This window comes from Hyaloscypha bicolor (genome assembly GCF_002865645.1).
Source record: "Hyaloscypha bicolor E unplaced genomic scaffold K444scaffold_50, whole genome shotgun sequence".
In the NCBI taxonomy this organism is placed as follows: domain Eukaryota; kingdom Fungi; phylum Ascomycota; class Leotiomycetes; order Helotiales; family Hyaloscyphaceae; genus Hyaloscypha; species Hyaloscypha bicolor.
In genome coordinates this window covers 1,196,979-1,220,279 of record NW_020194552.1, presented here as the reverse complement: position 1 = coordinate 1,220,279, position 23,301 = coordinate 1,196,979, and the positions used below count along the sequence as shown (strand labels likewise).

General features: G+C 44.2%; 9 protein-coding genes across 9 annotated transcripts; 5 read left to right on the top strand and 4 right to left on the bottom strand.

Annotated features, from left to right (window-relative positions):
- The first annotated feature begins 2,177 nt into the window (after positions 1-2,177).
- On the top strand, positions 2,178-4,005 carry K444DRAFT_661127 (uncharacterized protein). Its single transcript, XM_024886543.1, has 2 exons — positions 2,178-2,908; positions 2,966-4,005. Exons 1-2 carry the CDS (start codon positions 2,244-2,246, stop codon positions 3,867-3,869), a joined length of 1,569 nt encoding a protein of 522 aa, XP_024740615.1. The 5' UTR covers positions 2,178-2,243; the 3' UTR covers positions 3,870-4,005.
- Positions 4,006-5,260: 1,255 nt separating this feature from the next.
- K444DRAFT_651231 (uncharacterized protein) lies at positions 5,261-7,071 on the bottom strand. The gene is made up of 4 exons (XM_024885696.1): positions 6,140-7,071; positions 6,031-6,088; positions 5,580-5,972; positions 5,261-5,525 (listed from the first exon to the last, which is right to left on the bottom strand). Exons 1-4 carry the CDS (start codon positions 6,977-6,979, stop codon positions 5,404-5,406), a joined length of 1,413 nt encoding a protein of 470 aa, XP_024740614.1. The 5' UTR covers positions 6,980-7,071; the 3' UTR covers positions 5,261-5,403.
- A 1,173-nt stretch (positions 7,072-8,244) lies between these two features.
- K444DRAFT_584626 (alpha/beta-hydrolase) lies at positions 8,245-9,794 on the top strand (the record flags this gene model as incomplete). The annotated part of the gene is made up of 4 exons (XM_024877879.1): positions 8,245-8,417; positions 8,484-8,676; positions 8,747-9,603; positions 9,645-9,794. The coding sequence occupies exons 2-4, from the start codon at positions 8,580-8,582 to the stop codon at positions 9,792-9,794; spliced, it is 1,104 nt and encodes a 367-aa protein (XP_024740613.1). The 5' UTR covers positions 8,245-8,417; positions 8,484-8,579.
- A 936-nt stretch (positions 9,795-10,730) lies between these two features.
- K444DRAFT_609895 (uncharacterized protein) lies at positions 10,731-13,450 on the bottom strand. The gene is made up of 11 exons (XM_024879654.1): positions 13,276-13,450; positions 13,193-13,220; positions 12,820-13,058; positions 12,610-12,754; positions 12,469-12,559; positions 12,387-12,416; positions 12,274-12,334; positions 11,637-12,219; positions 11,493-11,581; positions 11,229-11,442; positions 10,731-11,158 (listed from the first exon to the last, which is right to left on the bottom strand). The coding sequence occupies exons 1-11, from the start codon at positions 13,311-13,313 to the stop codon at positions 10,961-10,963; spliced, it is 1,716 nt and encodes a 571-aa protein (XP_024740612.1). The 5' UTR covers positions 13,314-13,450; the 3' UTR covers positions 10,731-10,960.
- A 125-nt stretch (positions 13,451-13,575) lies between these two features.
- On the top strand, positions 13,576-14,280 carry K444DRAFT_609894 (uncharacterized protein). The gene is made up of 4 exons (XM_024879653.1): positions 13,576-13,826; positions 13,879-13,926; positions 13,996-14,006; positions 14,069-14,280. The coding sequence occupies exons 1-4, from the start codon at positions 13,701-13,703 to the stop codon at positions 14,094-14,096; spliced, it is 213 nt and encodes a 70-aa protein (XP_024740611.1). The 5' UTR covers positions 13,576-13,700; the 3' UTR covers positions 14,097-14,280.
- Positions 14,281-14,819: 539 nt separating this feature from the next.
- On the top strand, positions 14,820-16,228 carry K444DRAFT_584624 (uncharacterized protein; the record flags this gene model as incomplete). The annotated part of the gene is made up of 5 exons (XM_024877878.1): positions 14,820-15,060; positions 15,115-15,425; positions 15,482-15,781; positions 15,835-15,987; positions 16,040-16,228. The coding sequence occupies 5 exons, from the start codon at positions 14,820-14,822 to the stop codon at positions 16,226-16,228; spliced, it is 1,194 nt and encodes a 397-aa protein (XP_024740610.1).
- A 683-nt stretch (positions 16,229-16,911) lies between these two features.
- K444DRAFT_326367 (kinase-like protein) lies at positions 16,912-18,831 on the bottom strand. Its single transcript, XM_024871919.1, has one exon. The coding sequence runs from the start codon at positions 18,703-18,705 to the stop codon at positions 17,254-17,256; it is 1,452 nt and encodes a 483-aa protein (XP_024740609.1). The 5' UTR covers positions 18,706-18,831; the 3' UTR covers positions 16,912-17,253.
- Positions 18,832-20,670: 1,839 nt separating this feature from the next.
- Positions 20,671-21,358, bottom strand: K444DRAFT_609892 (uncharacterized protein). The gene is made up of 2 exons (XM_024879652.1): positions 21,295-21,358; positions 20,671-20,960 (listed from the first exon to the last, which is right to left on the bottom strand). The coding sequence occupies exons 1-2, from the start codon at positions 21,332-21,334 to the stop codon at positions 20,677-20,679; spliced, it is 324 nt and encodes a 107-aa protein (XP_024740608.1). The 5' UTR covers positions 21,335-21,358; the 3' UTR covers positions 20,671-20,676.
- On the top strand, positions 20,930-23,247 carry K444DRAFT_609890 (PLP-dependent transferase). Its single transcript, XM_024879651.1, has 4 exons — positions 20,930-20,960; positions 21,304-21,373; positions 21,496-21,807; positions 21,869-23,247. The coding sequence occupies exons 2-4, from the start codon at positions 21,311-21,313 to the stop codon at positions 23,063-23,065; spliced, it is 1,572 nt and encodes a 523-aa protein (XP_024740607.1). The 5' UTR covers positions 20,930-20,960; positions 21,304-21,310; the 3' UTR covers positions 23,066-23,247.
- The last annotated feature ends 54 nt before the right edge of the window (positions 23,248-23,301 follow it).

Sequence of the window (23,301 nt, the reverse complement as noted above, 5' to 3'; positions counted from 1 at the left end):
TTTATACTTTAATTGAGCGTTTTTCTAATTGGCTCTTAATTAAATCTTTTAATTATAATATAATTTCTTATTTCACTCGATTTATAACTGAAGTCTCTTACTAAAACACGTTTTCGCGAAATTTTATTTCTTTAATAACTAAATAACTACAAATCCGTTTATTATAAAATTCGAAATTCGAAATTTAATTATATAGAATAATAACTTCGTATAATAATAATATTAGATTTATAATAATTATAATAACTATTAAATTTATATTTATATATATAAAAGAATAAACTTTTAATATTACTTTTTAATTACTATATAAATTATTATAAAGCTATATATTTTATATTTAAAATACTTATACTATTTATAATATATAAAAGATTTTTCATAAAAAGTATAATTTCTTAAGAAAATTTAAATAAAAGTTTAAAGAAAATTAAATTATTATTAATTTTTAAATTTCTTATAAAGTATAATTTAATAAAGAAGTTATGTTTAATTCCTTTAATTTATTTATAAATAATATAAATAGTAAAACTATTTTTATTTTTATTTTAATTAAAAGTATTATATATATAAAGATTTATAATTTTAAATTTATCTTAATTTAAAATAATATTATATTATATATTATTTATATTTATTAATTAAAAAATATATTTTAAAGCTCTTTATGTAAATAAAAGTAAATATAAATTGTTTTTATTAATAATATTTAATATAATATTTATATTATAACTTTTATAATATATTTTTTATATTTTATATTAAAATTATAAATTATTTCCAAATTATTAAAGACTTAATAAAGATAATATTATTATATTATTAGTTATATATTAGTAAAGTATATAAAAATAAATTTGAGGATTTCTTTCAAAATTATTATAAAAAAATTAATTATAATTAAATATTAATATTAATTAATAAAAACATTTGTAATTATAAATCTTTATATTTAAAATCTCTCTTTATATATTATTTTTATAAATTAAAATTAAAATTTTATTAAAATTTCAAATTTCAAAATTTAAATCTTTAGTTTTATAATTAACTTTTTAAAAAACAAGTCATATAAAATTTTAATATATATATTATAAATACTATAATGAAGTAATAATTTTATAATTCTTTCGCTTTATAATATTATATAATATTAATATATTTTTATTAAAATTATTAAAATTATTAAAAATAGAATTTTATAAAATATATTTATTATCTATATAATTTAATACTATTAGTAGGCTTTATATACTTAGGGAATTCTATATATTAAAAATAAAAGAATATTATAAAGTAGTTACTTTTTAATTAGTAAAAGTGTTTTTCTTAAGCGCGTGTTTTAGTATAGGACGTGTTTTAATACGGGGAATCGATTATATATTAATAATTAGTTATTATTAAATTATATCTTTATAATAAAAATTTTAATTTTAGATATAAATAATTGATCTTCTCTAAAACTCAGTAACTTATATGTGTACTACTATAAAGATTACATATAGTTGCTTATTTATTCCGTGCGGCCTCTCCGCCCCCGGCCCCGAATCTGGATCTAGCTCACAAGGCCGAGCCAAGTCTTTCTCATCCCTGATAAATCGCAGGGCTGAACAACCTCTGCAGGTTCATTGGATGAGGATACATCTTATACGAGAGCTGACAAATTAAGCTTTCAACCGAGGGAGAGAAGCTTTACACGATTGATTTTTGAGAGGCGGTGTGGTGGAGCTGGGGTCAACATCAAGAACCTTCGGGTCCAGTGCATGATTCCGCAACAGCCCTCTATTGCTTAATTTATTATTACCAACAACTTTCTAGCGATTTTACCAGTAAGGGCCAGATGGAACTTGGAAGCTCGTATTCGAGAACTTTTGGGATGAGCAATCTTGAAAGTCTTCAAAGCTGTGACCGCAGACCGCCTCTGCCACCTTTAGTTTCTGCACGATGAGTGACCGAAACCACACAAACCCGCCACAAGTGAATCTCATTAGCTGGCACCTATCTTTAGAGGGAAATGAGTCTCACGTCAGCATCAAATGCGGCGAGAGTTTTGTACATCTCCAGGGGCCATTGACAGGTGTTAATGCGGAGTTTGAAAACGCAGATGGGGGCCGAAAATGTGGCGAGGTACTGTACATATTGCTGTGAATTTCCCACCAAAATGAATTTTAGCTCCCTCTAAGAACTCACCCGACTAAAATCTGAGTTCCTTTCAGTCTCTTCACTTTCGGAAATAATAAATCAAAATGGCAGACGTTGAGCCAACGGTCCCAACACCCGCCCCGGCCGTCAGTTCTTCACCAGCGCCTAAGTGTACCCCAGTGGCCGCCGAACCATCGATTGCAAACACTACCCCAAAGGAGACACCTGCGGTCCAGAAGCAGGTTTCATCTACTCCTGCTCCTGCAACGATAACTGTGAACAAGCCGCCAACTTCGAGATCAGCCCCGGCTCCAAAGTCCACAAATGGAACTCCAGAGCGGACAACACCATCTTCGACCACCCCCACTAGCAAGCCGTCAACAACCATGGCTACAATGAGTAAGCCTGTTGCCAAAACAGCAACATCTTCGATATCTGGCCTAGGAATTTCTCCAAAGCCAGCTGCTTCAACACCTGCCACCAAATCAAGTGCACCAGCTTCCTCGGCGGCAAAAGTCGCATCTTCGGTGAGTACTCCGGCGAAGGCACCTGGTGCTCCACTAGTTTCCAAGTCCGTACCAACAAAGTTGTCAACGACCACACCAAAGGCGGTAGCTGCGAAAGAACCTATTCAAGCCGCTGCAACCCCGCCCGTACCCCTCAACGCAGCAGACAAGACTATCAAAGCCATTGACGGTGGGATCAAAGTTATTGAAAAACTAGGAGGCTTCATGGGAGCTTTGGGAAACCTTTTAAGTGATGACGATGAGTAAGTTTTCCTTCATCCTAGAAGGTTTCAGTATATTGGTCTAACACTTCTCAACAGCAAGCCAAAGGCTCCAGTGGCAGATCCAAAGAGCGTTACTTCTGCTTCGGCAGCGGTGAAACCGACAACTGCAATTTCCAAATCTCCTGCAGTACTGGCCAAGACTGTCTCGAAACCAACTGGCGTCCCTGGCACAGCCCCAGCAACATTAACCACAAGGAGTATCACTCCTACAGAAGCAAAGCCTCAGCAAGCCCCCGCACCTGTCTCAGAGGCACCAGTTCAGGCTCCAAGAGCTCCCGTGGCTGCATTCTCCAACCCGGCGAGCCCTCCTCCAGTTGCTGCACCTCTTCACCCTCAGGAAAGAAGCCATGATACATCACAGACAAGCAACTATCAGGTGCAAGAAATGGCAATTTCGGAATACGGAGGTATCAGCAAAGAGCTTGATGAGCAAATTCACGGCCACCGGGGCGCTCCAGCTGGCGAGGATGGAGGTCATGATTTTGCGGTTGGTGGGAGTGGGCACAATGAAAGTCAACACCAGGAAGGCGCTGGTCAAGAGCCGATGCACGAGTTTGGAAACGAGGAGGAAGGCTCCAACAGTTTCAATCATGAGGGAGGAGAGTACAATGAGGTGCAAGATGATGGAACTGATGATGAGCCTGCGCACACTTATCAGAATGAGGATGAGGGAAAACAAGGAGATGGTGAAGAAGAGCCACAGGATCTCATTCAAGAGGAGCAAGACCCAGAAAGTGGAGAGAACGAGAATGGAGGAGGTGCTGAGGATGGGGAGTATGAGGGTGGAGAGAATGAAGTCGGGCTGTATGAGGGAGGCGATCAAGAAGGAAGCGAGCAGCAAGGCGAGGAGCAAGATGACAACGGCGGAGAGTATAACATTGGAGGCGAAAATGAGAATGGAGAAGAGGATAATAACAGTGATGGGGAGGACGACGAGTAGTTTCCCTACTCACTGCCGCTTTCCTAGCAAGTTCAGGTCTAAGTAACAGCAAAGTATTAACGAACTTCATCAATTCCATACTTTCTAAAAATTGACAGTGGCAACTTGCAGCTCAGGGTCGCATCCTCAAACCAGCAAAGAACATACTTACTTGCTTTTCCAAAATGAATGATAGAGTCAACACTAAAACCTCGCACTCTATCAAGCTGACAGGAAACTATCTCATCACATCACTGTGTTTCTTACTTCCAAACTTCCTATTTGCGCTATTTCAACCTCGCTAAAGCCGCTTATTTAGACAAGCCGAAGGCAGTTGTAACTTATGGAAGGTGAGAACGGGCATAGTTTCTAGCTGGATATATATATTAAAAGATTGCTTATTAATAAAAGCGTTATAAGCTAAGATATTAATTTTTTAGAGAGGGGTGTTTTCGAGAGTTTTTAGTGAAATCGAGCGTGTTTTAGTGCGGGCCTTTGGTAGTTTCCTTATTATTTATTTTTTTGAGGGGCGGAGAGTTGGTTAGACTAACTAGTCTCAGTGTGTCAAAGAACTACTCATGCTACTCATGCTACTCATGAATATTCATGAGTAGCGTGAGTAGAATATGAGTAGCGTAATGTCCTAAAAATTTGAGTAGAGTAGAGTATATACTCATGAGTAGTATGAGTAGTAATGAGTAGCCGTCACGTGACAATAATAAACTAAGGTTTATTTAATAATAATTAAATAATAAAGATATTTATTAAGTGGCCCCAGGAAAGGTAAGCTAGGGCTTGTATAAGACTAGCTAAATATTAATTTTCCATAATAATAAACTAGTTATGCTTCTTAGAATCTTAATTTCCTCTTGACCTTTGGCTCGCTTACTAAGCAATGCCATTGCCTAATTGGGTAGAAACTTGGCGCTAGAGAGGCGCTAGATGGGAGGCTTACCCAATTAGGCTAACTTGTCACGTGCAACTGTCACGTAGGTACCTACTCACACTACTCATACTACTCATGAGTAGCTTGAGTAGAGTATGAGTAGAGTATGAGTAGGACCCACTACTCTACTCTACTCTACTCTACTCATTTGACACACTGACTAGTCTAATCAAATACGGTTCTAATTTCTATTTCTTTTATATAGACCATAGATTATTTATGTATCTCGTACGGAAAATATTTGGCAGACTAGCGGCTAACCAGGAAGTAGTACTTGCTCCTACCTCTTCATCCAACCACAAATCAAATTGCTTTCAGAAAGACTATGTTTGCTACGAACTGATTTCCAACAGTTTACACTACAAGAGGAAGAGGGAGAGGAGTGGAGTGATGCGAAAGGAGGTACAAGTTAAGGTCGTGGAGGTGTAAAGTGGTGCGCGGGGTAAATTGGTGGCAAGTAATTCGAGGCAATTTGATATTTTTTCGGCATTGGTTTCTGGCGTTTTGGGAATTATAGAACCTCGCTACTCATACACTCATCTCTTCTCCAATCTATATAATAAAAATATAGCATAGAATGTAACCCTGTGGAAGGAAGCTCCATATCTTTCAAAGAAGCTTCAACATCGGATCCTTCTTCAAATACTCCTCGACCATCTTCATCCCCTTTACAGGAATCGCGAAATTACACCAGTAGCCTTCCTCCGTCTTGCACATAATGGTAGCGATGACTAAACGGAAAAGCATTAGTTCCCGCCGACAATCAAACACAGGGGGTAACTCACATCTTCCCACCCCACGCGTAGACAGCCTCCCCTCTCCTAAGACTAGAAACTTCGGTCTTCTCGAACCCTCTTTCACCTTCCCTTGTCCCCTAACGACGGAAGTAAAATCCAAAGGCCTCCAAGCTGAAGTCCAACTCGCGACGTGGTAGGACCTCTCGAGCGGCTCGCAGGTAAAAATGTTTTGTCCACGGCGGACCATTTCTCTGACAACACTCATGCCGATCTCAATATCTTTTGGATCCAGAGCCTGTTTGAGCGCTAGCCGATTCTGGTATGCGATCTCGGCGACTGGTGTGGAGGGTTCCATTTTGAAGTGTGCGGTGGAGCAGTGCAGGGAATTGTGGATAAATGCGTCGGCGGTATCGCCTTCGAGCATGGGTACGCGTCGTCGCACTGAAAGGTTTGCGTCAGTGAGCGAGATCTTGAGGTCTGGGAAGGAAACGTAGCTCACGGTTGACACTCTGCGACATGGACACCTTCCGCTTTGAAGTTCTATGTATTTGGGAGAACTGAACCGGTAAGTAATGTTGAAACTTATATGCGCACTTTTAGGAACTTGCCTTCATGAGGATACCCGTGAGGATGTCGCCATTAGTGAGACCCGGGTCTGTTCCGTACTTTTCCTTCAAGACTTTCGTGTAGCGTTCTTTCAGTGATTCCACCACCGGGACAGGGACGAACAGCGAGTGGTTCTCCTCATTCGGACGAAGAATCAGGTCAGGGATTGCCCCCAGGAGGATCATAGGATACTCTCCTGTACGCCGTACCCTCATCCTCCCTTTCCGGACTATTTCCTCCTTTTTGTATTCAGAATATTCTTTCCCCTTCGGGATTACGTCTTCATTGAATCCAACCATAGCCGGAGGTAGCTCCCCCTTAGTCAAGCCCAGCCACGCTTTCATGATGTTCGCCAATCCGTACTGGTCCCCAACCGTGTGTGGACAACTGATAGCAATGACCGTGGTATCATCGGTAAATGTAGACATATGCACATGGAGCAGAGGCGCGTTTGGTTCATCCTTTTGTTCAAATGGCCAGTCTGATGGTCTGAACCACTTGTCGAAAGTTTCTGGGGAAGGGAGCAGAACAACACCCAGTTCAGGTGGAGTGGTTTTTGGGAGGCCGGCCTTGTCTATCGAATGATCGTACTCCTTGGAAGACCACCTGAACAGGACGTACTTCTCATCGAATGTTTTGGGGAGGTGCCACTCGAGCACTCCATCTCGAGGTCGTTTGAAGAGTCGCGCTCCCAGCTTCCGCCAGTGATCCCTGACCAGCCTGTCCAGCGCATTTCTAAGGGTGTCTTCATCCAGTTGCTCATCAACGATGAAGAAGGTTCGCGTCCGGATGTTGTCGATTGGTTTGTGTTGATCTGTTGGGAGAACTGGTATCACCTCCATTTGGGATTGTTCTGAATCGGAGGACGATAAGCCGGACTGACTAGAGAACGAAAACAAAACGGACGCGGGCTGAGATCAAAGGAGCAAGCTTGGCCAGCGTTTAGCAGAGGGTTTTCTCAAATTGAGGTTGCCTCACTATTATGAATTGTTCTCAGGAACGAAAGCGAGGCTTTGGGTCTCACGTCAGAGATAAGTGGAGCGAGGCGCGTCCGGACAGTACGAATTGAGCTTCTGACTGTCCGCAATTTCGACTGATAAGCAAGCGGTGAGTCGTGTTTCAGCGCTGTGACAGCGTCCCCGTGGTTCTCATCATTAATATAATATCTTGGCTCAGTATACAGTAGTTTTGGTAGGATTCGAGGCCAAATTGCATTTACCTACCACACTATAATTAGTGTTGTTAAATATAGCAATATGCTACTATTTGGAGATTTAATAATATATTACTATAATGCTTTCCTAACTCAATGTATACTGAATTTTATTACGAAACTAGCTACTAATATATTACTCTTTTATATTCCTCTTATTATATACTAATATTTAAAGGTTAAGTAGTAAGTATAGTTAATAGAAGTTGATCTCTTAATTTTTTGACTTTGATTTTCGGATGGGATTTCAAAGCTTACTGCACGACTGTGCAAACTCCACTAACTGACGATAGAGCTAGAAAACGCGGCAGAATCAAGCTTATTAGTCGAAATTGCGGACAAGCAGACGCTCAATTCGTACGATCCGGAGACGGCTCCTAAGTGGGGCCCTAACTGCTCTTGCCGGATTGGGCGTTTCGAGAAGCGAGCTAGAGAGCAGCCGCGAACAATAACAGGCAGAAAAGGCCAAAGACCAATGCTGACATTTAAATTCCCTTCTACAATCGGCTTTCAATTGGGGATCTCAAAATCAAGGGTTAAAACAGTAGTAAAACTTTGGTTTCTGGGCTGAGACGAGCGCAAAGCAGAAGTCGAGTGGGATCACGTGAACTCTTGTGGACGTTGAAGATCCTCAGAGGAGATAGGCAGAAGTGAACCAAGTACCAGGTTAATGAATTACCAGGTCAAATTCACGTTACATAGGAACACAAGAGATTTCTAGAACTGTGATAAATTCTAGAAGAGAAGCGTGAAGCTCATTGAAGCTTGGGAGCGAGGCTAAATACTCCTTAGCGCCATAATTAAGCGAAATGTGTGCCTAAGGCTCAAGCGAATTTTCCCCTCACAACGTGCACACCAAGCACTCATTTCGCCTCGTCCTCACATCCTTGTCGACTCATTTTGACACCTCCCAACCACCGGGTGACTGGATTCTACCTTCACTTATCAATCAGGGCGTGGAAAGAAACCATTCAGCGCAGACCAACATACTATCAACGGCCACATCTGTTCGATTCGCCGCAAGGCCAGACATGGTTGCGAGTAGGAGATAAATTCTGTTGACTCAGGTGACAGATCCCGTCCGAACTTGAAGATCTCACATATTCCCTGCTGACTTCCGTCCGTACTACCAGATAACTCTCTCGCCCTCTCAATTAAGCCTGTACCTTGGCTTTTGTCGGAATACATTCATTTCGGTGGATAGATTAATTTGGTTGTCCTATCTCCAGATGGCAGAGTTGGCTTTATCTCCGCAGTCACGTGGTATTGCCCCTCCGCTCAGTCTCTGGGGATGGATATCACTCCTCTCGAAAGCTACGGGGATAAGTAATCTCTCTCTCTCTCTCTCTATTCCCCGAAAAAGGAAACACAAGAAGCCTTCTAACGGCATTCACAGCAATAACTGTGCTCCTCCACGCCCTGAAAACCTCAGTCCGGTCTCCCAAGAACGGCCTAACAACCCACCAACAAATCGCCTACACCGGAATCCGCATCTACCAATCCAGTCTCCCCGCAACCAGTATCCAGAATCTGCGGCCCTCAACAACCACTACGTGCAAGAGATTCGCCAAAAAGCATTACATGAGACACTCCCCAATCCAACTTCCAGACGGCACAATCGCTTGCTGGATCGGCCCTAAGGATGCCCTTAAAGTGGTGATTGTGTTCCATGGGGGAGGTTACATGGCCGCTGCACTAACCGAACACATCTCCATCGGATTCGCCTTCTCGGACCCGACTCGAAAAGACCTCGCAGTGGTGGTCCTGCAATACAGACTCGCATCCGAGAACGCAAACCATTATCCAATACAGCTCCAACAAGCTGTTTCTCTCCTCCAACACCTCCTTCATGACCTCAAAATCCCCTCCTCATTCATAACATTAATTGGCGACTCAGCAGGCGGACACCTCCTCCTCTCCCTTCTCCTACACCTGACACACCCCAACCCCCTCACTGCCCCCCTCAAATTGGAAACCAATCTCTCCTCCGCAATCCTAATCTCACCCTGGGTAACGGTATCTACCTCCGCTACCTCGATGCAACTCAATTCAGAAAAAGACATCCTCACCATTTCCGGCCTCGAATACTGGGGCCGCAACTTTCTCGGTGGCAAAGAGATGGACTGTTGGAATACGCCGCTGATGGCGGAGGGGCAATGGTGGGGTGAGGTGCCTTGTGAGGAGATGTTGGTGTTGTATGGAGAAGATGAGTTATTTCGGGATGATATTGATGAGTTTTGTGCGAAGTTGAAAGTATGTTTACGCCTGGCTATGGGACTTGTGCTAACGTTGAGCAGGCAAATCATGCAAAGACCACGGCGCTGAAATTTGCTAATGAGATTCATGTGCATATGGTTATGAATCGATTCTTAAAGATCAATAAACCATGCGAGTCAGAGAAGGTGTTTGCGAAGTGGATGAATGAGCATCTTGGATCTCGATAGCCATTCCCAGGGGAAGAAGATATTAATAAGGAGTTTCAGATTTGGTTTTAAGTTTTAAGTGCCAAGTAATAATACTATACTCAAATCCCAGTTATACTCATTTCGCGCTCATTTATTTAATTATATAAAATGCAAATTTAATCTCGAGCTTATATAAGAAAATAAGAATATATATAATAAGTTCTTAAAAGTAAAGAAAATTAAAAATAATATTAAATATATTTTAATTATTATATAATATATAAGTTTTTCTTTTCGTATCTTTTATATACCGAAATTACGTGCTTTAAGGGCTTAGCTCCCGAATTTATTTCATTCTTATATAGGCTCTTTAAGATATTTAATTTATAATTTTTAAAGAATATATTTTATATTATAATATAAATTTAATAACTTGAATAATATATATATAAAGAATTATTTAAATTTAGATTTAATAATATATTAAAAAAGTAATAAAAATCTATTAAATTAAAAAGATTATATAAAGTTATAAATAATTATATAATTAAAATAAAATAATTCTAATTATATATGTGACGGCAAGAACAAAGCAATGGAACGATGCTCAAAGATCTATAATTCCAATGTCCTACAGAATCTAAAGCTAAGGAAAGAAGGAGTGAGGTGTGGCAGTGGATAAGTAGGTACGGCCAAGACCCACTGAAACGCCGAGCTTTGGAAGCGAGCTTGGTTTGAACCACAGCTTGGAACCTTAGCTGAAACCAACCATGTGACATTAGCCGTCACAATATATATTTAATTATTTAGCTTATAATAAGAAAATTCTATATTTAAATGTATAATAATAAGCTAATATATCTCTTATAATAGCGCATTACATTCCATATTAACTATTAATATTGCCTGTACTTAGTTAAATTAATTACAATTTTACGAATTGTGAAATCTTTATTAACTACCGCGATATGTGCAGTAGATTTTTGGGGTAGTATCCCAAGAGCGATTTGGTTCTTTAGGCCCGGATCTCTCTGTTCACATCGCATTTCTGCCATATTGCTGAAACTACCTGCGTGTGCAGTGCTATGGCTGAGCCAATTCCTGACGTAGGAAGAAAACAACACTTAAGCAAGCCCAGTAATATAAGTGTGACAGTTCAATAATTTACAATTATTAATCGACTGAAACTAAAATTCCAAAACAATTCATTTCTCACCTTCGCCAATGTTATTTGTCGAAGGAGTGGGAGGGTTAGATCCAGGCTGTGTTTGGATATCGGGGTTGATCAAGTCGGTAAGGTTACTCAAAGTGCTATGAAGAACTTCCCATCGGTCATCAAGCACTACCCATCCTCTCTTATTCACAAGCTTAAGCACCAGAAAGATCGTTAGAAGGAGTCCTGGCTGGAAATCCACATGCCAAGTCAGTATGCTGAAGTTAAAAGGCGATTTTTTAGGATAGATTTCCACTCACACCGAGAAATACAGTCAGCGCTTTTGACTTCTGGTCCTGACCGTTCCACAAACTGGCAGTATTCAAGATGAACACAATCACAAGACAGGATATCAGACCAACATATGCGGGACCGGGCTGTAGGGCAGAAGCCCAGCTCGAGAACCCCTTTTGGGGCCACCGCTGGAATTGTTGCAAGTGTTCCCCTTGAAGTTCTTCTTTATGCTTCCAAAGCCTTGGATAATAGTGTTAGCACTGGTCTATTGGGAACTATAGTCGGCATACCATTTATTGTATCTGATAAACGCAAGACATTGAGAAGCCCATACTAGCAAGCATCCTGTACTTCCGATTGACTCGAAAGTGTTTTGAAGCTGGAGGTTGTGGTCAGTACTGTTGGTTCATAAGGAAAGAAATATTGAAACATACGTCCTCTTGTGTATACCCAGAGTGGATTTTTATGAATGGTAGCCAGGATGAGAAGGCTAGGACAGAAACTAGGAGAGACCAGAGAGGAACCCGAGTGCGGGGGGAAATAACGTTCAGTTTTGCCGCCATTCTAACGAGGAATCGTTCATCGTCATAGGCAAGATCTCGAGTGAGGCCATAGAGAGTTCTTGAAGCAACATATAATGATGCATTGGCGGCACTGAGTCCAGAATACATGAGGAGCCCAGTCAAGACAGCTGGGAGAGTCTTCATCCCAACCTGTAGCGTAGCAATAATTGGTGCAGCACTGCTTCTCAGACCTGTCTGCGGAAACCATGGGGTATGTCCCAGATTGGGGGTTTGGAGCGAAACAAGTGGCTGACTAAAGAATTGCGGAAGATTTTGGTTGAACCATTCTATGTTGGCGATGAATCCTCCAATGTTCAGGACGTAGAAGATCAGGGTGAAGTAGGCAATGTTCTTTGCAGGCATCCGGAGTTCTTTCGGCTTTGCAGCTTCAAATGCGGTAACGGTGACAATTTCGACACCTGTGTACGAAAAAGTCGCGATGGGAATAGCGATACTGCCCGAGGCGTTAAAAAGTCGGATGGAGCGAAACAAGCTTAGAAGCACTTACATTACTGCAACGAATTGGCTTCCGGCTACATTTGGGTTGTTCTTTATGCCATCGTTGAAAACTATGTTTGGAGTAAGATATAGTAATCAGGGGGTAAATAAGAAATTACGGACAGGCGCTTCCAATACTAGGACCTCCACCAGCTTTGTACAACATCAGCATCGTTGCGACTAAACCATGTGTACATTGGCTTACCTCCGTTGTTGACACAAATCATAGTGAGGAATATTATCGTAACGAGGAGAAGCTTAAAGATGCCTCCTGCAAGTTCGATTCTTCCAAATAGCTAGATCTCAGAAATTAGAAAAGCCTTTTCCGAGAAAGGGTAATGCCTACTAAGATGCCAGAACAATTGATAAGGAACAGTACGAATATGCATCCAAAAAATACGACATTGAGGAGACCAGTGGATATATTCCAGTAGGATAGTAGACCGGCGGCGCCAATAACCAAAGCTGTCATTGTACAAGCCCAGCTATACCTACATTGAGCATTAAATTATATTGCTTCGAAGAGATATAACCAGAAAGTTGGGAAATAACATACCAGTAGGCTATCCCAACGACGATAGCAAGATCCTTGTCCACAAAAGCGCGGACGAACTCAATCATGGCATTTGAGATAGGCCACAAGACTATCATTTCACAAATCCCTTCCATGACACAGATGGCAACAAACCCGTTCACACCAAACGCAACCAAGGTCCCCCCGGGCCCAGCGATTGCAAGGACTTGGCCGCTCGTTGTGGCAAATCCAATGCCGATTATTCCCCCAATCGTGATCATCTGGAAGGGCTTTCAGCATAGGTGTCTGCAAAGAGTACACTGGCGTTCTCATTCAACAGCTTTGAGGCCTCGGAGATCTTCCCAGCAGGGACTTATTCTAAACGAGCGCATTATAATATTCGGGAACGACTTACAAATATGTGATACCAGCGTAATTTCCTTCTATAAAGTATATTGTCAGCAAAATATGTATTATTTGGACGCAGATTGAGCGCACCTCATGACAGGTGCTGATGCAGGGGAATTGTGATCCATGATGCTTAGTTCCAACTTCTAAGAACTAAGGCTGGGATAAGCTTTGTGCGAATGTCGGCTGCAGATAGAAAGAGCGCAGAGTGATCGGAACCAGAGGGATTTTGATGATTTCAAGAGGGCCCTGTTCGACACAGCGGAAATTTTAGGTGCATGTGTGCTGTCTTTGGTGGCTTGGTGCCTCCCCTGCCTGGAGTGGCTTGGTCAATATTGAGCGCCCGACGCCGCGATAAATTTCCTCTTTCTCACCGACAAGGCAAGCAGCGACAAAATCAGAGTCAGGGTCATTTGCTTGCTCGCGAGTTTGGAATTAATAATGCCACTCTGATAAAGCCGCCCAGGATCCTGCTGTACTTCTACGACACCCATTTCAAATTCCAGCGGGCCACCATGATGGCTTCAGCGGCGCCGTTAAGGAAATATCAGACTGAGCTCAGAGACACAGGTTACATCAGCAGGGAGGCATTGAAGGCCAAGCTAGTGGAGATATTTGGGCAGATGAATTTCAAGATCAGCGTATGTCAAATATTCTTCACTGAGGACAGTCGCTAACACCCAAGTGCCACAGACGAAGAATGAAAGATGGATATACTACGCGCCACGAAGACTGACTCCGGTGAGTTTCAACCTGGCAGAATGCCTTATTGACTTTGGCTATTTCCAAGGTTAATTTTGAAACTTACAGGAAGAAATGCAGTACGTAACAGCGACTGGTAAACCCAAGCACTGGAGCAACATCGCTGACGGCGGCGGCAAAGATCAATTATGCCCCATGGTGAAACCTAGCTTCTGGGCAAGGCTGAGTTTGCTTGTTTTTTTCTCTCGATTTTGGTGTTTGGGTCGCCGATGGGGGGAGCTGTGCCAACGCAGTCGGTACAGAGGGGGTGACACAAGTCGCAGATTGGTTGCCGGAACCATGTATATATGCAACCAACCAAAAACAGAAACTGCCTTGAATGCGGCCTCTTACCCCCCCACGCTATTTATGGGCCTGGGCGTGCGTGTGATATGCACTGCGGCCATATTACTCGGGACACCTCAAGCAATGAACGGTCCCCTCCAGCAAAGGAAAGAGTGCCTGACACGATCAATCCGCCTACGCCCTGTGACGATCCCCATGGCAAATTGTGAGACACCTCACATTTAAACAACTCAACATCAAGAAATCAAGAAGTATGTCCTGATCGTTGATGTCAAGCCTCGTTGCCACATACGAAATAGATGTCCCAAGAGGCCATTATCGAACTCTTACAAATGGCCCCATGCAAACTCTGGCAAGCTTGGGATGAATCCCTCCTAAACATGTCAGATTTCGACCCAATGGCCATCGATGCTCAGCCGTACACCGAACAACTTCAACAACTATCAGCAGTGTTATTTTCTCCACGCATAGACGTCGAGGTCATCGAATCTTCAGCGCCATCAGATACCGTCAGATTGTCTGCCTTGCAGGACGAGGCAAGTATGAAAAGTTTGCTTTCGAGAACAGTTGTTCCCCAATTGCGAATAATGTACGTAGACCCCCTTGAGGACACCAATATAGGTGCTGATAGGAAGGGCAGTTCCATAACTCAGGATAATTCTGTGTCACCCTTCAACATTGATGAGGATTCGATGTGCGAGGTACTCAAACGCCACCAAGTTCCATCTGGATTTCTGGATGTTATCTGCCGCTTCGGCGACAGGCAAGTTTTTTCCGACGAAGGGGTAGGGAGCGTTATCTGCAACAATCCAAATAGCTCATGTCGGGGTACTTCGCTCCCTAACTTATCTCCTATCATACTTGCTAATAATTTGGTCAAAGACATATTCTATCAGCTTCGCTATGCAGAGAGGAATGGCCGAAAGCACGGCGACCCATGGTCATTGCGCCAAACTGGAGTCTACCACCGTTATTCAATGCCAGCAGTGGGAGTGGGCCAGAACTTTTGCCTCTTGCTTCACCCAATGCAGAACTCCAAAGCTCAGAAGCGAATTTCTATGGCAGCATCGACCGGCATGACTTCAAGGACGATCGGGTTGGATCCTGTGCGATTGCATGTCTTGATCATGTCATCCTACGTTAATAACTGGTGCTGGTATCTCCGCTACAATACCAAAAACTATCTCGAACTGGTAAGTCACATTAAAGAAAGCCTTTGGCGCGCAGATCTAACCTACCGTCGGTGTAGGAGGACATGTTAATGACCAGTGATCTCCGTGACCGTGAAGACTACCTCGGTATGAACTTCAACACACTGCAAGCACTCCGACACTTGGCTGCAAAACTCATCCCCATTCCCGCCATCCTTCGCAATACGATATCTATAATTACTGCCCTTCAAACTATGAACAACAGCTTACCGGGGCCGCATGATGAACAAAGGGTTGCGGAGACATCATATCAATTAAAGGCTTGCTCTTCACGGCTTGAAGGCTACATTTCTGCCACAGATGTTCTGCAACAGCGCATTGAAAACATGACAAAATTTGTTAGTGTTATGGAATCAAATCTACTGTTTGAATTTACTGATCTACGGCGTAGCTCGCAGATGGCTTGAATCTACAGAATCAAGACATCTCGGCCGAAATTAATAACCATCTGCTTACGTTGACAAAAGACACTGTTGACGACAGTGCAACCGTCAGAATTATCACGCTTGTCACTTTGACATATCTACCTGCAAGCTTTATAACAGTACGTACCAATTCAAGAGGTCAATTCACGATCCTAATTCAACTCTCAAAAGGGACTTTTTGGCATGAACTTCTTCAGTTTCAATTCTAACACAAGAACACTCCTCATCTCCAAAAGTTTCTGGATCTACGTTGCTGTCACCATCCCTTTGACATTCCTAACCTTAGGATACTGGAAATATGGATCGTGGCATCAAAAGAAACAACGCTTGAAAGATTTCGCGGCTCTGCGTACCGCGTAAGGCCGCACATCTAAGATCCCTTGCTGCAGATCTTCCTCCTCTCGAGACATCCATTACAATGAGAGACAATAACGAAAACGCTCGAATCTGACTCTAGCACAGCAATTCCGTCGTCATCTTTTGTGAGTCGGCCTTTCAGCCTGCCGACGGAAGATGGTGAAGAAGCATCGACATTAGGTAGCAATTTCAAATTAGTCAACCAGCCATTTGACGAGACCAATATCAAGGATTCATCTTCTGTGTCCAAACAGCGGTAGCCGACACCTGCCACGATATCGTTCACTGGCTGGCTCAATCTGATGGTTTCGAATTTGGTTTCGTTTTTACCGATCACGTACATCCGGTTGGGCCGTTCGAAGGCAGAGAAGTAGGTGGAGAGAGGGAAAAGCGTGTCCTGACCGTTATTATTTCCAGGCTATTCAAAATTAACTTAACGTCAAAAAATGAAGATGATTATTGGAACGAACCGTTTCTCGACGAGTGGTGACTTTCGAAAGCTGTTTGGCATTCGTTGCATTCCACACGTACCAGTAGTTCTCCCATCCATTCCTCGAAAATGACCAACCGTAAATGCGTTTTCCGTCAGGGCTAAAAGAGGCACCGCTCTTATGCAGCTGACCCGCAATTTCTAGTTTCTGTAGCCTATCATTCGGTCAGTACGGCAAGTTTTGTACATCTGTAACCGATCGGGAGTTACCCAAGGTTTGATGAATAGGAATATAATTCGGCATCCAACATGAAAAGTACATCACCAAGACTCGACACAGCCATTTCCACAGCATCTGTTGCAGCGGCCTGGACAGACTTGGATTGATTCCGTTCAACCAAAGGCACCTCCTCCGGTTTCCCGGAGCTTATGTGGTCCCGCATGTCATATCTATATAGATGGATCTATAATAGTTAGTGGCTAGGCAACTTGCGGCGGCTAGTCGGGAAGACTGGGCTGCAGTAGACGTGCAACGTCCTGAAAATTTGTAGAAACAGTTCTTTGAAGCCCAAAAATAGGCTCTAAGCAAGGATAAAACTCAACAGAATTGGGAGGTGCAATCAGAGCGGACACGAAGCAGAGGGCTTACTTTTTTTATTCTACTTCTCTGGTCCTTAGCTCTTAAGAGAACATAAGAATCAGAGAGGCAGACATAATTCCATTCGTACCCCTCGTCAGGACAAGCAATCTCCGTAACGTCCGGGGCATGAATCATAGGCTGAGTTATCAATTTTGGACGTGTTTCAACCCAATTCATATCCTTCCTCAGGCAGTGGAGTTCAGCCAGCTTTTTCGATACGAATGCGACGTGGCAACTCGACGGGCAAATTGTCGTTTTGAAGGTATTGAGGGGTGCTTTGAGTTTCATGAACACAGCAGTTTCCGTAATTTCATTAGAAGGCCTTGACGAGGTATCAGATAGTCTAGACCCGCTCGTTGTCGGGTTTGACGGAGAATTCGGAGAGCTACAATGCCCATCCGTAGGTTGCGAAGTCTCTCGGATAGACTGAGTCGAGGAAGGTTGAGTATTTTCAGGGGAGGATACAGAAGGCACTATTTCGATGCCGTAATCTTCCTCTGCTGGCACCCAACTACAAATTGCATCGAAATTATCAGTCTTCTCGGAACAAACCGCATCCAAACGATTCAGAGACTCAAAAGCTTTCGGTCGCGCTTTAGCATCCACCACTAGGGTACTGAAGATGAGGTCCAGAGTGTCATTGACCCAGGGTGTCTTGCCGACATTGTCCATCTTGAGGCCCTTCAGCCACTCCGCTACCTTCGGTTTGATAATAAATTTAGATTTATCAATCGAGTCAATGGTGTAGAAGTAGTCGGTTTTCGTGTCTTCCAAAACTGGCCCGTCAAGAGTCTTCGCTAGTTGTGATATATGTTTTGGCCCACCTACAGCAAAGGCGAGAACGAATGCCAAAATGCAACCGAAAGACCACATGTCGCTTTCCCTACCAACAACCCGTTCTTGGCTGAACTGAACTTCCGGGGCTTGGAATGGTCCAGGCGCCCGACCAGCTCTTGTGAATGAGAACTGCCTAAGAAAATCGCCAGGCAGCAAACCTGAAACCTTAGGGGTTGTAGCCGAAGGTTCCTTGATCCTTGAAGTTCCAAAGTCATGGATCTTCCAACGACCAACAACCGTTGCGCCCCACTTCACCAAAATATTCTCTGGTTTAAGATCCAAGTGTGCGCAAGCAACTTTTTGCCCTCCTCTCATTCTCAGTCCATCATGGAGAAAGTTGAGCGCAGCAGCAAGACCCAGGGACTCCTTTAGCAATGCGATTGGTGTAAATCGCCTTCGGCGGGCTTGAAAGTCTGGATATGACCCTTTGAAAAATTTGTAAAGGTCAAGGTCTGCTAACGGTGATATTATAATGAAGTTTGAATCATGCGCAAATGCGGTATAGCTCAGCATGATATTCGTATTTCGATCCAGACATTGCTTGAATGCTTTCAGGTTCCTGTGCTCTGCCATGAATCTTGAAGGGTCTGTGTCGCTGTGTACAATGCGTTTGACGGCGACGTATTGCTCCTGTTGAGTGTGAGAAAGAAAGCCGTTAGTTTTATGCAGTTATGGACGTACCTCCGGGTTCAAATGGCCCACCTTCCAGAAGAAATATTTGCGTGCAATCGCTTCCTTCGTTACCTTGCCGGAAGAACCCTCCCCAATTTCTTCCGAATCGAACAATGGCAGTCGCTGGTTCTTTGAGTACGAGACATAATCAATCTCGTCTTGGTTATCCTCATCATCTTCCTTCAGAGGGACAGGAATAAAGATATATTGATCCTGCTCGAAGGATGATTGAAGCCTTTGGTTTTGGAGGAAGTCCGTGTTGGATAATGGCAGGTCTTGGTCAGATCGGCCATCTGGCTTCAGAAACAATTTTCCAAAGTCTTCCCATCCGTCCCAGTGGATCCAGACCAATGTCGACAAAACTTTCAGGAACCCTAATCGCGCTCGATGTTGCAGATCTTGTTTGCCCCACTCCAGCTCCGACGAGAGTTGCCCAATACGCCAAGGAGTCCATATCTTTTCCACATCTTCTTCGCAGACAAACTGGAGGTGCCCCTTTGTGTCTTTGTTGGGCTTATTTTTGCTCGCCTCCCACAGAGCGTCCCTAATCTCTTGGATAACCCCTTCTCTCTGTGCCTGCGAATTCTTTCCCGTTTTGTGCCTCCACCAAACCATTTGAAACGCCCCTTATCAATCCAGGCCCGATAGCCTGGCCGGTGTCTGCAAAAAGCCAAATACAATCCTTCTTGGGACTTGCTCACGCTGAGAGCAAGTACGCTGTGGCCAAGGTCATAATCGCCGCAGCCAATACATGTGTCTGTGGGGCTGCTATTCGCGGATTGCGAGGGTATCAAACAGAGGCCGGAAGGTAGCTAGCCGTTGTGATCGCACGAGAGCCCTCGACGGCGTGGGTTCGTTGTCCGAAGGGCAGGCTGCACGGTCCGGGCTAAGGAAGGTTAGGGCAAGAAACAGAGCCTGTGTTATATGAACTTGGCATACCTGGAAAAGCTCTAGCAAATAAGGGATCTGTAGTTGTGATCATCAGCATTGCTCCTGTGCGGTTTGAAGCGCAAGTTGAGATCAGGTTCTCGAGAAGGCTGAGCTCGTGGAGCTACGGAAAGCCAGAAGAACGGGATGGGTCAGGCTTCTGGCTTTGCGCTTGGTCTTGGTCTTGCTGCTTCCCCGCATCTCCCCAAATCTTTTTTTTTTAAAAAATTCGCATAAGACCCTGATTTTCAGGGCCAACAGCCTAAACTTTAGCGGTTGCAAGCCTACAATTATAGCGTTGAATCACTAACTTTACAAGGCACCCATGTTCGACGCTTGGAGACCAAGCGTTAAGCCCCTGGCTGGTTGGTCATAGATACGCTCGGTACCCTATGAGGGTTGCTGCTCCCCCTCCCCGCCCTACCACCGGGTACCGAACCATCCCCACGAACAATCTGCTTCCTCTTTCCAGCCCAACCAGTCGATTTGAGCAAGGATCGCATTTATTCCCTTACATACAGCACTGAAACGTCCACATGTCAGAGCCTACTTGAACATCAACCTAGGCCGCTATCCCCACAATCATATTATGCTCTCCATTTTGTTAGGGCCAAGGCCGCAGCTTAGAGGCAGCAAATTCCTGGGATATTCCAGTCATGCGGCTTCCCGAGCTAATGCTTGCACCCCCATCTCTATTGCAGAGACGAGCCCGTAACGCCCTCTGCATCTCCGTCCCAACGTGCTTGTGGTGTGGCGTGCATCAAATGATCATGCACTGCCTCGGAGCCGCCGCCGAGGCGGAGCCATGAGGCAGCGTGCGTGCTGCGCATCTGGGGCTGCCGTCTTGCATCGGCTCCAATGTCACCCGAGACTGAATGAGAGGGCTTAACCTGGCTGGTCATCAGTCATGAGCTGAGAATTTACAATGCGTCTTAAACCACTCTTTTAAGTTACCTTATAGTATTGATATGATCCGTTGTGCTCTCTGGGAGGAGGGCTTTTCGAGTGGAGAAATGTCGCCATCGCTGGGCTCCCCACGCGGGACAACATGGTTGCAACGTCGTCGCGACCATTGCTTTGTGGAGATTGAACGCCATTTTCACACGCGTCCTGCACCTGTTGTTTTCCGTGCCATCCTGCTGCCCACCCTGTTGGCAAATCCAGGCTGGAATTTGCCGATCCATTTATGCGGCTGGAACGCAGATACAATATAACTGGTGGAGCCTCAGGTACGTCTACTTTTCCTGCTAACAAACTGGGCGAGAGGTCTCCGAGTGGGAGCAGTCTTCTCCGTGGGGGGGTGGAGTTGCTCTTTCCTGCAAAGATCCGAAATCGATCAAACACATTCATATTTGTACCCAATCTTTCCTTGTGCATATGGTACATGTGGCCGTCGGCAGTGGCAGCCGAAAAAGTTTGTCAACGATAGCATGGCTGTCGTCCTTAATTGAAGCAGCAGCGCTGCTCAGAAGTGTGCTCTGTCTGGTGCGTCCTCAATTTGGTAACAATTGTTCTACTTGGAGATCTTGCGCAAGAAACTATGGCCGACGCTCAAATTCTCAGCAATGGCAGAAACGAAATGACAAATGGTTGCAATGGCCATGCAAAACAGAATCTCGATCGGGCAACAGAGGTCGATGATGTAAGTATCGAGTATTTTTTCCAACCATTCAGCAGCTTTTCATGCCAAGTTTTATCATGCCAAGTTTTCTGTCCAAAACTCTTGTCTGCTACCAAGCTATTCATCACTGACTTCCAGGCTAGCTCCTGACTTCTGTAAAATCTCTTATCATCCCATTCATCGCTCGTGCGGATCACGAAGACAGCCTCTCACTCGGAGGTGATGGCGGGGTGTCTCCTCTTGTCGAAAGATACAAGCCACAAGAACTGACGAATCTGCTGGGGTTCCAATTACCCCAAGAAGGAAAAGGCAAAGATGGCCTCCTTAGCATTGTGGAACGTATACTTCACTACAGCGTGAATACGTGGGATCGGGGATTTATGCATAAATTGTCAGCCTCCACAAATGCCGTCGGATTGGTGTCCGAACTAGTTCTGAGCGTCCTGAACGCGAATGTAATTTCATTCCTATCCCAACCTCCGAGTTCAGATTGAAGCTGATCGAGCTCTGTCTCAGTTACATGTCTATGAAGTCTCTCCAGTGTTGACCACGATCGAAAAGAAGACTGGCCGCGCTTTGGCGTTGCTCTTCAACCTTGTGGGCCCGTATGCTGGAGGCTTAACTATGCCAGGTGGTTCAGCCTCCAACACTACTGCGCTAGTTATCGCGCGCAACGAACTCTTTCCGAAAACAAAAAGTGAAGGATATGGTGGGAAGAAGTTTGTCTTATTTGCAAGTGCACATGGTCACTATTCGCTGGAAAAAGCCGCGCAGGTATGCGGGCTGGGAAGTTCAAATGCCTGGCTTGTCCCTGTAGACTCTCACTGCCGCATGATCGCCTCCGAGCTCGAGAGGCTGATACGGAAAGCGCGAGAGGAAGGCTTTACCCCTTTCTTTGTGAGTGCCTCGGCTGGCACTACAGTTATGGGAGCGTTTGATCCTTTCCTAGAGATTGCAAAGATATGCCGGAGAGAAAAGCTCTGGTTCCATATCGATGCTTCTTGGGGCGGACCTGTGGTATTCTCCGCCAAGCAGAAGCATAAGTTGCGTGGATCCGAGTTTGCGGACAGTGTGACGATCAATCCACACAAAATGATGGGAGTACCTTTGACATGTTCCTTCTTGCTCGGCGCGGATCTCAGAAGGTTTTGGCGCGCCAATACTCTACCGGCAGGGTATCTATTTCACGAGAACAATGGAGAGGATGGCGGTACTTTCGAAACTGGTATTGCGAACGGTTGTAACGGAGAAACTGACTTTGGCATTGATTGCTGGGATTTAGCGGACCTTACCCTCCAGTGTGGTCGTAGAGGCGACGCTCTCAAACTAGCTCTTGGATGGATCTATTACGGGAGCTCTGGTTACGGAGCCCAAATCGATAGGGCGTTCGACACAGCGGCACACTTCGCTTCCCTCGTCGCTACCAATGGTGACCTTGAGCTTCTTAGTGAGAACCCGCCCCCTTGCTTGCAAGTATGCTTCTATTTCGCTCCTGGCGGTCACGCCGGCGAGGATGAGTCCGTGAACACCAGAAGAACAAAACAAATTGCAAGGGAATTAGTAAAGCAAGGCTTCATGGTTGACTTTGCGCCTGGAGAGAGGGGGCTTTTCTTCAGGGCAGTTGTTCATCTTGTCACGACTGGTGCTACTGTGGAGGCTTTAGTAAAAGCCGTTGTGCATATAGGGAAGAAGATCAATTTCACGGAATCTTAGATAAAGTAGGATGATAAAATGAGAATGTGACAGCTACAGCATTGCGTTGTTCTTCAGCATTAGACCGTTCCATGTCCATTATCACCTGGCTTTGAAGGATAATTGGTGTGATTTGAGAGGGCAAAAGGTCTTGCCTTCCAAGTCTAAGGCATCGGTTAAATCTTTAGGAAGTTTGATCTGCTAAAAGCTTATCATAAATGAGAGAAGCTCCAAGCCTGCACGTGACATAAAATACC

Excerpts from the sequence above, each read along its gene's own strand:
- K444DRAFT_326367 (XM_024871919.1), bottom strand. The coding sequence starts at position 18,705 with ATGGCAGAGCACAGGAACCTGAAAGCATTCAAGCAATGTCTGGATCGA.
- K444DRAFT_609890 (XM_024879651.1), top strand. The coding sequence starts at position 21,311 with ATGACAAATGGTTGCAATGGCCATGCAAAACAGAATCTCGATCGGGCA. Across the intron at positions 21,374-21,495 it reads GGGCAACAGAGGTCGATGAT|CTCCTGACTTCTGTAAAATC; the intron begins GTAAGTATCGAG and ends CTTCCAGGCTAG. Across the intron at positions 21,808-21,868 it reads TGAGCGTCCTGAACGCGAAT|TTACATGTCTATGAAGTCTC; the intron begins GTAATTTCATTC and ends GCTCTGTCTCAG.
- K444DRAFT_609895 (XM_024879654.1), bottom strand. The coding sequence starts at position 13,313 with ATGGATCACAATTCCCCTGCATCAGCACCTGTCATGAG. Across the intron at positions 13,059-13,192 it reads TACGCTGGTATCACATATTT|ATGATCACGATTGGGGGAAT; the intron begins GTAAGTCGTTCC and ends AAGCCCTTCCAG. Across the intron at positions 12,755-12,819 it reads GTCGTTGGGATAGCCTACTG|GTATAGCTGGGCTTGTACAA; the intron begins GTATGTTATTTC and ends TGCTCAATGTAG.
- K444DRAFT_661127 (XM_024886543.1), top strand. The coding sequence starts at position 2,244 with ATGGCAGACGTTGAGCCAACGGTCCCAACACCCGCCCCGGCCGTCAGT. Across the intron at positions 2,909-2,965 it reads CTTTTAAGTGATGACGATGA|CAAGCCAAAGGCTCCAGTGG; the intron begins GTAAGTTTTCCT and ends ACTTCTCAACAG.
- K444DRAFT_609892 (XM_024879652.1), bottom strand. The coding sequence starts at position 21,334 with ATGGCCATTGCAACCATTTGTCATTTCGTTTCTGCCATTG. Across the intron at positions 20,961-21,294 it reads TCATTTCGTTTCTGCCATTG|CTGAGGCTCCACCAGTTATA; the intron begins CTGAGAATTTGA and ends AAGTAGACGTAC.
- K444DRAFT_651231 (XM_024885696.1), bottom strand. The coding sequence starts at position 6,979 with ATGGAGGTGATACCAGTTCTCCCAACAGATCAACACAAACCAATCGAC. Across the intron at positions 6,089-6,139 it reads TCACGGGTATCCTCATGAAG|TTCTCCCAAATACATAGAAC; the intron begins GCAAGTTCCTAA and ends TTACCGGTTCAG. Across the intron at positions 5,526-5,579 it reads TACGCGTGGGGTGGGAAGAT|TCATCGCTACCATTATGTGC; the intron begins GTGAGTTACCCC and ends TTTTCCGTTTAG.
- K444DRAFT_609894 (XM_024879653.1), top strand. The coding sequence starts at position 13,701 with ATGATGGCTTCAGCGGCGCCGTTAAGGAAATATCAGACTGAGCTCAGA. Across the intron at positions 13,827-13,878 it reads AGATGAATTTCAAGATCAGC|ACGAAGAATGAAAGATGGAT; the intron begins GTATGTCAAATA and ends CAAGTGCCACAG.